Source organism: Rhamphochromis sp. 'chilingali' (genome assembly GCF_963969265.1).
Source record: "Rhamphochromis sp. 'chilingali' genome assembly, chromosome: 17".
NCBI lineage: Eukaryota > Metazoa > Chordata > Actinopteri > Cichliformes > Cichlidae > Rhamphochromis > Rhamphochromis sp. 'chilingali'.
The window spans coordinates 10,811,608-10,824,064 of record NC_137944.1 but is presented as its reverse complement, the minus strand read 5'-3'; the positions used below and the strand labels follow the sequence as shown (position 1 = coordinate 10,824,064).

Below are 12,457 nucleotides of genomic sequence, written 5' to 3'. Positions count from 1 at the left end.
AATTACAATTTCTAAGAGATTTAATGAAAAACAAGTCTTTTCTGATGATTTATGGTGCTGAGCAGAAGGATAACTCCTGAGTGAATGGGGACTGTATACTGCTAAAGTAGTTATTCTCTGAAAATCTAAGCTAGCTAACAGGTTCAGAGGTCAGTTTGTTTCTCTCATAGTGCTTTGCTGTAAACGGTGTTCTCCTTTCATGAAGGATGCAGTGTCACTAATGTAGGAGGTTAAATAAGGGAGCACTGAAGCTAATTTCTTGTGGCGGCAGCGAAGTGAAATTAGCAGTTAGACCCCAGTCTTACTGTTACTTTGTCGATGCTTTTAATTTGAAAGTCCCCTTTCCTTAGCGGATTTGGCGTCAGCCCGTTTCCCTTGGAGCTCTTTCAGTGTAACACCCGATCATGAATCGGAGACTCGTTCCGACGCGCGAGGACTGCGTGTACACGAGCTGCTACTGGTGAGTCTCGACATACCTGCAACAGGTGACGTGCAGGCTCTGTGTCAGAACGTTACTTGGCTCCTGAGAATTGTAAACACACGTCTGGTCAAAGCAGCTGCAACTACAATGATTGGCTAGTTCAGATTTCCGTTTAATTTTTAGCGCAGTTTCTTTAAATTTGTCAGTGAGAGAATAAAAATCACAAGAACATTTAAAGGAATAATAATCCTCCTTTAAACAGTGGTAATATCAGGTTATCAACAAACATACAACCGAACTGTATCGAGGCTTCGAAAAAATGTGAAACCCATGTCCACAGTGACATCTGCTGGTCAGTTTGACTATCGCCCCATCTTCTTTAAAGGCCCTTTCATTTATTTTTTATTTTTTTAACAGGTCAGTGATCAAACCTTTATCAATATGATTGTTTTCTGCAGTAAATTGCTATGGTAACATACAAATCCACACATTCATTATCAATTTACATTAAGAATGAATACAACAATCATACTAACAACTTTCTTCTTGTATGTGTATCTGTTGCTGTGTGTTAGTTGCAGAGCTATTGCTGAGGTAAAAGACAATCAGCTGACTCCTAGCTGTTTGGGCTCCTGGTAGGCTGCTTCTTCTGATGGGCTGTGACCTCTTGGGCTTCTTTAAGAGAGCCAGCTGATCTTTGACGTCTTTAGCCTAAGTCCTGGCCAAATGCAGCTCCTTCCGCAGCTTGTTGATTTCAGCTATCAGAGTCATGTTTCCTTCATGATTTTGGTGTAGACCTTTTCGTGCTCCTCTGCAGATTTGACCAGCCTCATTTTGAGGCCATTTACTGTCCTCTCCTGTTGCTCACACTGGTGACGCAGCGCCTTCTGAACAGTATCATCTGCATTGGTTCTCTCCACCCTTTCAGTCTGCTGGACATATCGAGCGTATAGCATCTGTATGTTGTCCTTCAGGGTTTTAGGCTCCTGGATGAAGCCCACACAGTTGTCCAGGTCTGATTTCAATCGCTGGAGCCGCGTCTCCAAATCTTTGACCTTCTGACTCTCTTTGTACATCTCTTTGTCTCTGGTCTTCAGTTTGAGCTTCAGCTCAGAGACGGTGAGCTTCAGCTGAGCATTGCTCTTGTCGGTTTGTATCAGCTCTTCCTCCAGCTGACTGATCCGCTCCTTCTTCACACTGATGTCATGTTGCAGAGGCTCAGTTTTCTGCTTTTCAGCTGGAATTCAAGAACAAACTTCTCCAGTTCCTGATTCTTTCTCTCCTTGTCCTGACTGGTCTTTTCATCTCCAGAGATCTGCCTCTTCAGGTCTTCAATGTCACTCTCCAGGGAGCGGATCAGCCCAAGCAGCCTCTGCCGCTCTTGCTTCAGTTTGTTTATATCAGCGCTCCTGATCTGATATGAAAGGCCCTTTCATATCGGACGTGGCGTGTGCTGCGCTCACTGCTAACTAGAGTGAAGGACCCAAAATATGAACATTTGCATCCTCGAAAGAGTGACCTTTGTCCTCTTAGATGCCGAGTCTTGTCCTGTGGAGATGGCTCTTCTGTGTTGTGCCATGCGTTTATGAAGTGGCTGTTTGGTCTCTCCAATGTAGAGGTCTGGGCATTCCTCGCTACACTGTACAGCATACACTACATTGTTAAGTTTGTGTTTAGGAGTTTTGTCTTTGGGATGAACTAGTTTTTGTTTGAGTGTGTTGCTGGGTCTGAAGTAAACTGGGATGTCATGCTTGGAGAAGACTCTCTGGAGTTTTTCTGATACACCGGCTACGTAGGGAATGACAATGTTGTTGCATTTTTCTTTCTTATCCTCCCTCGCTGGTGCCTGATCTTCTTTTCTGTGCATCTTTGCAGACTTGATGAAAGCCCAATTAGAATAACCGCTTGTTTTAATAGCTTCATTAACATGTGTGTGTTCCTTCTTTTTCACTTCAGGCTTAGAGGGAACATGTTCTCCCCGGTGATGTAGGGTCCTAATTACTCCAAATTTGTGTTCCAGAGGGTGGTGGGAGTCAAAGAGGAGGTACTGGTCCGTGTGTGTGGGCTTCCAGTAAACTTCAATGTTGAGGTTTCCATTCTCTTCAATGCGCACGGCGCAGTCCAGGAAAGGCAAACATCGTATCTGTATCTGGAAGGTCGCCGGTTCGATCCCCGGGCTCTCTGTCCTGGCCGTTGTGTCCTTGGGCAAGACACTTTACCCTACCGCCTACTGGTGTTAGCCAGAGGGGCCGATGGCGCGATATGGCAGCCTCGCTTCTGTCAGTCTGTCCCAGGGCAGCTGTGGCTACAACTGTAGCTTGCCTCCACCAGTGTGTGAATGTGAGAGTGAATGAATAGTGGCATTGTAAAGCGCTTTGGGTGCCTTGAAAAGCGCTATATAAATCCAATCCATTATTATTATTATTACATCAAAGGACACCATGGTTTCATCTGGATCCAGGGTAAGTTTCTGGACCTTGTCGGTGAAGTCGGTGGAGTTCTTGATGTGATATGTGGTGGTCCCCACCAGAGGTGCTAAAATGGTAGCTAGGTGTTTTGAAATGTTGTAAGTAGCTGAGTTTATGCTGCTAACAATGGGTCTGAGTGGGACACCTTCTTTGTGGATCTTAGGAAGTCCATAAATGCAGGGTATGGCATCCCCTGGGTTTAGGCGATGATATAAAGGGCGCTCAATGATTTTGTCCTTTTCAAGGTCTTGAAGGCAAGCTATAACTTTCTTTTTGTAGCTGCTTGTGGGGTCTCGCTTTAAGGCTTCGTAGGTATTTTTGTCACTGAGGAGAGTAGTGATCTTTGTGTGGTAATCTGTTGTGTTTAGGACCACGGTGCACCTTCCTTTGTCAGCTGGTGATGTTGTGGTCTATGCTCAGGGAAGCGACGGCCTTCTTTTCTTGTATTGTGAGTAGAGCTGGGCGATATGAGATTTTTTCATATCACGATATGTTTTTTTCATTTCAGGCGATAACGATATCTATCACGATATAAGCCAAATAACTATATTTGTAAGATTTAAATGTGCCGTTGCTCACAAGTAAAATGTGAAATAATCAGCAGCTTGTTTTTATTTAAATATTTATTTCCCATAATAAGTTCAACAGGGTAGATGTACTTAAGGAACATGAGACTTTTTCAGATAAATAAAGGCAAATATTGCAAACTACACAAAAGGCAGCCGCTAAAGCGTTTAAGTTTCAAAATAGAACAAACGAAACAAACTAAATTGTCAATTCCACTTAGAAACAAAATATTAATTCTAAAAATAAATCTTAGTTTGTTTTACAGAAGATCAGACAAAACTGACTAACTTTTGTCAATATCAAATAAACTGAGAACTAAAAGGAAATTCTCAATCTCTCCTTGTTGTATAGCTTAGCTTTTCAAACAGTTTTAACAGTTACTTTAGTCTGACAAAAGCCGAATGACGAATTAGCGCTTCCAGTCAGAGACTGAGGCTACGTCCACATGTACACGGGTATTTTTGAAAACGGAGATTTTCCGTTTTCGTTTTAAAAAATAATCCCGTCCACACATAAAGGCAGAAATGAAGGAAAACGCTGCTATGAACATGCCAAAGCAGCAGGTGGCGCTAGATTCCTAACCGTGCAGAAATGTTGGCCAATCAGAAGTCTAGAAGCCTCGGTGGGAAAAAGTAAACAAAGCTGGGGCATAGAAGCAGAACCGAGTCGTATGTGTGGAGGGACAGTAACTGTGTGTATATGTAAGCATTTAACACTAGGAGTCCCAGGCTTCTACCTTTCTACCTTTAAAACCCACCACCAGCCAAATGGCTGGTAGGCTTTTAGCTAGGCTTTAGCTTCAGCCAAGTGGAAGCTAAATTGGCTAGTCATTCATATGTAAATTAGGTTGTTAGCTGGGAATTCTGGAGGGAGGGGAGTGGGGGTGTGTGGATGAGGGGGTGGGGGAGCTGCTAAAAGCTGTGAACTTCCTTTTGTGTTTCATCTTGATGCATTCTCAATCATCCAGGGAAATAAATCTCCAAAAGTCACCAACTTGGAGTGTTTCAGTTTGCCATCTTAGGGAGAAATCAACACACATGGGTGTAGGTCCTTTGTTGCTGAGATTTATTGATAAAAACAGTACAAAAAACCAACCATTTGTACACATATTTACAAATAATAATAAAAAGTGAGTGAGTACATTTCAACATTTTCAGCAATCACTCACAATCCTGGCACTGCCATGGTATCTGTAGTCTGCATTTACCACATGTGTATCTGTAGCAGTGAACACATCGCACAGTGGCATGATTGTTCTTGCATTTGTGTTTGACCTGACACATGGCTCTTTTTCCAGGACTAGGTGTGAAGCAACTGTTCTTTTCTTGCCGCCTTCTCAGCTACATGAGAGTGAGCCAACTCTCTTGCAAGCTCCACCACATTTACATATGAATGACTAGCCAATCCACTAGTGGATTGAGGAATTTCCCTGCGAATCTTGTTGACTGTGCCGAGGATGGTGGTTTTCAGTCTAAGAAGTTTTTGCGCAAGTGAAAGCGATGTGAAAAAATTGTCCGTGGTAACATTTCTGCCCTTGTCTAGGAATGGTTCCATCAGCCTCATTACTACATTTTCAGAAAGTCTCTCCCCAGTGGGACGATTGGGGTCCTTGCCAAGATATGGGAAGACATTGCAAATGTACTTGGATTTTAGGTCGCAAGCCACCCAAAACTTGATCCCAAACTTGTCAGGTTTACTTGCAATATACTGCAGGAAACAGCACCGAGTCTTTGATGGGAAAAGCTGTTCATCAACGGTGATATGTAGACCAGGGTTGTAGCACGTGATGCAGTTGGTGACCAATGATCCCCACACACTGGAAATTGCAGCGAACTTATCAGTCTTTGCTCGATTTGCTCCATTGTGGCATCAATCAGACCACTGGTATAATGTTGAAATGTACTCACTCACTTTTTATTATTATTTGTAAATATGTGTACAAATGGTTGGTTTTTTGTACTGTTTTTATCAATAAATCTCAGCAACAAAGGACCTACACCCATGTGTGTTGATTTCTCCCTAAGACGGCAAACTGAAACACTCCAAGTTGGTGACTTTTGGAGATTTATTTCCCTGGATGATTGAGAATGCATCAAGATGAAACACAAAAGGAAGTTCACAGCTTTTAGCAGCTCCCCCACCCCCTCATCCACACACCCCCACTCCCCTCCCTCCAGAATTCCCAGCTAACAACCTAATATACATATGAATGACTAGCCAATTTAGCTTCCACTTGGCTGAAGCTAAAGCTTAGCTAAAAGCCATTTGGCTGCTCTCCGGGTTTTAAAGGTAGAAAAAGCCAAATGGCAGTCCGTGGTGATGTAAGTGTTAAACACTGCAGAGAGTAGAATTAACAGTAACAGTATTGTAGAAATTCATTTCACCGAAACAATAACGTGGCGCACAGTGTGACGCATGCACCAGTTTATTGTATTTCCAGACTTGCTTTCGGCACAATTTACAGTGCATGCTACTCTGTTTTTTGTCAGACTTGAAATAGCCGAAATACCTTCACACTACGGAACTTCTTTGGCTCTTCCGTTCGACAATCTCTCCGGCATTGGAACCATCATCTGTTTTCTCTTCGGTCACGCTCGGTTGATTTTTCTAGTCGGCACACTCATTTCCTCCATTATGCGCTGGCTCCATTACCCGCTGGCTGCTTCCCAAACAAACACACGTGCGGCTTGGCACTTGTGCTGTACGTAACAAGTCACGCGACGTGACGCTGCGGCTGTGATTGGTTCGGCTCTGCGCTACTTAATTTGGATTGGCTGACCTTTTTTTTTTTTTTTTTTTAAGAGGACAAGAGCGGCGAAGTCTATCGCGATAGCTTAATTTCTCTATCGAGTAAAAGTTATATCGCGATACATATCGTTATCGTTCTATCGCCCAGCTCTAATTGTGAGGTTAGACGGAGGGACTTTGGCACTGGAGAGGGTGGCTGAAACTTTCATCTTGATTTGCTCTGCTTCTGTTTGTGATAATTTATTAATCCGTATGGCGGTTTCTGTGGCTGTGATGAGGTCCACTATGGGCAACTGTTGAGGAGAAATGGCAAAATGGAGTCCTTTGGCTAGCACTTTCTTTTCAGGTTCAGTGAGATTCCGGTTTGAAAAGTTCTTCATCCCTTTTTTCTGACTGTCCTCAGGTGTGTGTTTTTCTCTGTGTTGTGTAGGTTCTGACTGAGGAGTGAATGTTTTTGATAGCAACGTGTGGAATTGGAATTGGAGTTAAAGACTTGGTGAAACATTTTCTATTAGCCATCAATAAAAACGATCATATGGATCAGCAGGACACACTAATCCTTCAGAACTTTCAGGAAGTCCTACAGGCTGACTGTCTGTTGCCCTTCTGTCTGTTCTTGTTCTGCAGTGAAGAAAATGTCTGGAAACTCTGTGACTATGTCAGAAAACAGAGAACCGCACCGCTGGAACATCTGTTTGTGATCTTCATCTCCAATGAGACGAGAACGGTGAGAACCAAATGCCAGTATAATGTCAGATTTAAAATGAAGATGATGGATTTTGTAATTGTATCATCAGATCTGCTGCTCTATGTCAATTAATCACCGTCTGGTGGTGAGTTGGAGCAGGTGGTGGGGAAACATTTTATTACAGCGATTGGAACATGCTTGTAGGTATTAAACATAATGCACAGCAGTGGTTTGAATCATATCTATGTAATAGATTCCAATTTGTTTATGTACATGGACAGTCCTCTCCACAGACGTCGCCAAGATTAATTATGGAGTTCCACGGGGTTATGTGATAGGAGCATTAAAAGGCATAGCACATATTTTCTCTGCTATGCAGATCACACCTAACTTTATCTACCCATGAAGCCAGATAAAACAGACCAATTAGTTAAACTGCAGGAATGTCTTAAAGACCTGGATGACCTCTAACTTTTCAGCTTCTGAATTTGGTATCTAACAATATGCTTACTCTGGTTGGCATTACCTTGGTCTCCAACACTGTGAGGAATCTTGGAGTCATTTTTGATCAGGATATATCCTTCAGCATGCATATTAAACCAATACGTAGGACTGCTGTCTTGCACTTCAAGAAGTGGCTAAACTAGCTGCTAAATGTCATGATCTAGAGTCCAGATTGACGCAACAGCATACGGATACACGGAATTCCTGAGGGGTCTGGAAGAAATGACAGCATAGGATTTGTGACAAACTTTTTTTGCTCATTGCTGAAGATTGCCAAGAATGTAAACACACACAGTGAAAGGGCCCACTGAGCTATTATTGTTTGCTTCCTGGAGTACCAGGTTAAAAAGCACATAATATGGCAGGCATAGAAACAAAAAGTAACATATGAAGGCTGGACCGTCTTAAGTTAATCACGACTATACCAAAGAAATACAGAAAAAGAGGAAACCGGTCTGAGAGGTTATGAAGAAACTATTATTTTATATACTTTACAATATAAAGTGCCTTCAGGCAAATGTTGTTGGGATTTGTCGCTATATAAATGAAACTGAATGAAATGCGTCTCCTTCAAAGAGTTGCTGGGCTCTCTCTTAGAGATAGAGTTTGGTTATTCGTGAGGGACTCAGAATACAGCCAACTGCTCCTCCACATTGAAATGAGCCAGTTTGAGGTAGTCCGGGCATCCTGCAAGGATGCCTCCTGGATAACTCCCAGGTGAGTTATTCTGCGCATGAAATGCTAGGAGGAGGCAAATTACATTTCAGAGCTGGGTTAGAAACATCTCAGCGCCCCCCTGGATAAGCTAAAGGAGGTGGCTTGGGTGAGGGCTTCTCTGTTCAGACTGCCGCCCCGTAACCTGAATGCGGATAAGTGGCAAACAATGGATTAAAGGATGGTTCTGTGAAACACCTGTCATGCTCTTTTAGACATCTGTCATTTAAGTTTTACATATATAGCACCAAATCGCAAAAACAAAAGGTGCCTCCAGGTGCTTTATATTCTTAGGTAAAGACCCTACAATAACACATGAACTTCTGTCACATTCTAAAAACATCCACTTGGTTTTTTAGGTTTTTTGAAACATCTCAGGTGAGGTTCTAAAGCTGATGTTCTGTATTTGTTCTCCTTTGAGGTTCCTCTGTGGAAGCAGAAGTCTGGACACGGAGAGCTGCCGGTTATCTGGGTTTGTGATGTCACTGTTAATACTGTGAGAGCACAGACATAAACACAAATGATGTCAAAATGACATTAAAGATAACATTGTTGTTTCAGGACTACCATGTGATCCTGCTGCAGGCAGATCAATCGGACTCTCTAGTGTATGATCTGGATTCAACGCTCTCGTTTCCCTGTAGCCTGAAGCTTTACGCTGCCCAAGCCTTACGCTCAGAGAGTGACATCAGACCAGAATACCACAGGTAAGACACAGCTGAGCATCATGACAGGAAACTACACACACCTGAGTGACATCATAGTTACAATTTCCCCTTCTGTCTGCCAGGAAGTTTCGTGTGGTTCCTGCTGACAGCTTCCTGTTGAACTTCGCATCTGATCGATCTCACATGAGGAACTCTGATGGATCGTGGAAGATGCCTCCCCCTACGTACGCCCCTATATGCACTGCAGGTCACATGACTTCCCAGTTGTTAGCGTGTGTAATCGCGTGTACCATTTAGTTATGATGTCATCATACTGGGCTGCGTTTTCCCCTCAGAGTGCCAGATGAACCTAGATGGTTTCATCAACATGGACCCTGCCATCGGCTGGGGTGTGGTCTTCAGCCTTAACCACTTCCTGCAGAGATACATTGGAAGCACCTCATCAGCCTCATCCTCTTCTTCATCAGCAGCAAGATCGTGGTAGTTGTGGTTTTGAGGGGTTTTTTTCGATTGTGGGCTCCAGATGTTTGAAGTGGAATGAAGAGTCCTCCTGCCAGCTGCTGTCCCACATGACCATGTGAAACGAAATTGGTTCTTGTAACTGTTCACCATTGTCCCACCCCCTTATAAAATGCAAGATATTTTGATAGTTGTTCAGCCAAAAACCATCGATGTACATATGAACATATTGATCATTTGATGACTTATTGGTGAACTTGTTGATCAGAAGAGTGCTTTCACCCCGATCAATAAAACTCTCCATAATGTCTTTGAGCATCTTCAATTCACTGTTAGAATTTAAAAATAAGGAAACAGTAGTAGGTTTCTGTTTGTTTGGGGTACAGTTGGTATGTTTAACATGATTGTCAGTTTCCAGAAATAACATCAGAGGTTTTTGACATCTGCTGCGCTGTTGTCGGGTAGACTAGTGCAGGATTTAGGGACAGCGTTGATGTAGTTCATCACTTGGGCCGCTACAACGAAAATCAGAAGTCAAGGTTGGTTATCATTCGGTTTTCAACAAGATCAGCTTGCGACCAGATCTGGAGAAAAGCTAAAAACTACACCTTCCTGAAGAAAAAACTACCTGAGAGTCACTGAAGATGTCCTCTGCTGACAGAGCACTGCAAGGAAAGAAGGAAAAAGAGCTCACTTTGCCGGGGTCCGTGTGATTATTGAGGGAAAGGAGGTGCACCCACTTCGCCTGAGGATCAAGCAGCACCGGCGCTGATGAGGTATAAAGTTACAGATGTCACATAAGGGATTATCTACAATTTTGAGGTTCAGGCTAAAAGTTGTTAATGTCAGTACTATGTTCACTAAGGGAAGTAAACTGTTCATTATTTTGTGTTAAGGCCACATTGTCTATATCAATTTTTTTCTCTCATTGTCAGGTGTTTAAGAGACACTGTTAAGCGTAAAGCTTTGTTTTTGTTTGCAAATCAACAGAATACTGTCTTTTTTTTATTCATCTTTTTCAAGAATCACACTCTGTTTAAAAGGATACTGCTTTTTGGAAAACGCAATGGGACAATGACCTATGGTTTTCAAATGGATCAGAAAGATCGGCAGGAGTTATTACTCTTAAGAACAAATTTAATGGAGGGGGTAACTCTAGCCGGACAAAAACATCTTATTGGATTATTTGCTGATGATGTCATTGTTTTTTTACGAGATCCTGACAAGTGTTTGATGCAACTATTCCATACCTTCGAACACTTATTGGGCTACAAAATTAATGTATCCAAAACACAAATTCTATCATTCAACTATACACCTTCTCAAAAGATTAGAGATGAATATAAACTAAAGTGGCACTTGAATACCATGAAATATTTGGGCATAACCTTGACAAAATCATTATCTGCTATGTTTGACACAAACTACAATCAGGTGGAGGGTAACAAAAGAGACTTAGAACGGTGGTCAACAATACCTACAAATTTTTTACTCTAGAATCCAAATAATAAAGATGAACGTTCTCCCAAGATTGCTTTACATGTTTCAATCACTCCCACTTTCTATACCTCAAAGTAAATTTAAAATATGGGATAAGATGATGTCAAGGTTTATATGGGATGGGAAGAAGCCCAGAACAAGGTTAACAACATTTCAACTCCCGAAGTGTAAGGGAGGGATGGCTTTGCCTAACCTAAGGGAATACTTTTACACAGCCCAATTTAGACCTCTTGTTTGTTGGTGTAGACCAGATTATGAGGCACGGTGGAAGGAAATTGAGAAAGAAATTGAGGGAAACAAAATTCAAATTTTTATCTCTGACAAACAATGACCTCTTACAAAAGTAGAATGAATCAAATTGTGAAATTTACATTAGACACACAGTAATAGAAAAACATCAGTTAAAAGAACAATTATTTTTGCTGAGATGGTTTAGACACGAAAAAAAAATTAAGCCGGGACAATTGGACCAAACATTCAAACGATGGGAGTTAAAAGGGATTACAGCAGTTTTTACTCTAATGAAAAATGGAACACTACTGAGTTTCCAACAACTAAAAAATAAATACAAATTGGAAAATAGAGATTTTTTTTTAGATATCTGCAAGTAAGGGACTATTGTGTAAAGCAAATAAAGACTGAATGGCTTGAAGAACCATTGGGTGTTATTGGACTAGTAAAAAATTGCTATGAACATAAACAATTCAAAGCAATTTCCACCTTCTATAGATCTTTAGAAGAAGATAGACAGGACACAACCTTTTACCTTAAAAAGAAATGGGAAGCTGAACTTGCCATAACTATAACAGAGAAGGAATGGGTTAGTATGTGTGAAATACAACACAGCACAACGAATTCGCCGTTGTGGAGGGAATTTTGCTGGAAAAATTTGATGCGTTTTTTCATTACATCCAAAATAAAAAGTAAACAGATCTCAAGTCCACAGAAATGTTGGAGACTGTGTGGAGAAACAGAAGCAGATCATTCACATGTATCCTGGAAGTGCATAAAAATTAAAAAGTATTGGGAAGACCTTAAAATGACCATAGATAATAATCTGGGTTATGCACTCCTAAACACCTGTCAAGTGATGTACCTTGGAAACATAAAGGAACAGATACAAAAGGAGGACTTATATCTGGTAAAAATAATTCTAGCCAGAACTAAAAAAGCAATCACAAAGAAGTGGTTACACCCAGACCCTCCTACTCAACAAGATTGGATTAGGATTGTAGAGGGTATCTCAGAGATGGAAAAAAATCACATTCAATATTAGACTGATGGGATGTAAAGATAGACAATGGAGGAAGTGGAAAGCATTCCGAAGTGGCACCAAAAACACACCATAAAAAGAAATTTGATAGGTGGAAAAAGAAATGTAAACTCCAGACTGCATATATGTTCGTTTGTTTGTAATTTTCTTTACTGTATCGTTTTCAATGTTAACTAAAACTAATAAAAATTAAAGTTGAAAAAAAAAAAGAACAAATTTAATGAGAATGTTATACACTCTGAAGTATACCCCAGTAGGTCATTATGTGTTAGAATTTACCATCAGTGTTGATAATGTCTTTCTTCTTGCCAGTCAGAAAAATACTTTTTGTTGGACGCCCCAGAAACATGCTTTTTGTTCTGATTATCAAATACCCTAATCTTCTGTTACTAGTGTGAGGTGACTTTAATATAATAGATCCTTCCTTAGACAGATGCCCACCTTGCT

At 41.3% G+C, this 12,457-nt stretch overlaps 1 protein-coding gene across 2 annotated transcripts; it reads left to right on the top strand.

Moving 5' to 3' along the window:
- Nucleotides 1-173: 173 nt before the first annotated feature.
- ntaq1 (N-terminal glutamine amidase 1) lies at nucleotides 174-9,968 on the top strand. Of its 2 annotated transcripts, none has more exons than XM_080862718.1 (6): nucleotides 174-460; nucleotides 6,832-6,931; nucleotides 8,532-8,582; nucleotides 8,672-8,817; nucleotides 8,901-9,002; nucleotides 9,114-9,968. In XM_080862718.1, the coding sequence occupies exons 1-6, from the start codon at nucleotides 405-407 to the stop codon at nucleotides 9,184-9,186; spliced, it is 528 nt and encodes a 175-aa protein (XP_080718844.1). In that variant the 5' UTR covers nucleotides 174-404; the 3' UTR covers nucleotides 9,187-9,968. The 2 variants fall into 2 exon arrangements, with proteins under 2 accessions (XP_080718844.1, XP_080718843.1); XM_080862717.1 differs by having other exon boundaries at nucleotides 222-460; nucleotides 8,901-9,025.
- Nucleotides 9,969-12,457: the final 2,489 nt, after the last annotated feature.

What these genes read in the sequence shown, in the direction of transcription:
- ntaq1 (XM_080862717.1), top strand. Translation starts at nt 405, where the DNA reads ATGAATCGGAGACTCGTTCCGACGCGCGAGGACTGCGTGTACACGAGC. An exon ending in TCTCCAATGAGACGAGAACG is followed by an intron (nt 6,932 to 8,531) that starts GTGAGAACCAAA and finishes TTCTCCTTTGAG; the next exon opens with GTTCCTCTGTGGAAGCAGAA. An exon ending in GAGAGCTGCCGGTTATCTGG is followed by an intron (nt 8,583 to 8,671) that starts GTTTGTGATGTC and finishes TTGTTGTTTCAG; the next exon opens with GACTACCATGTGATCCTGCT.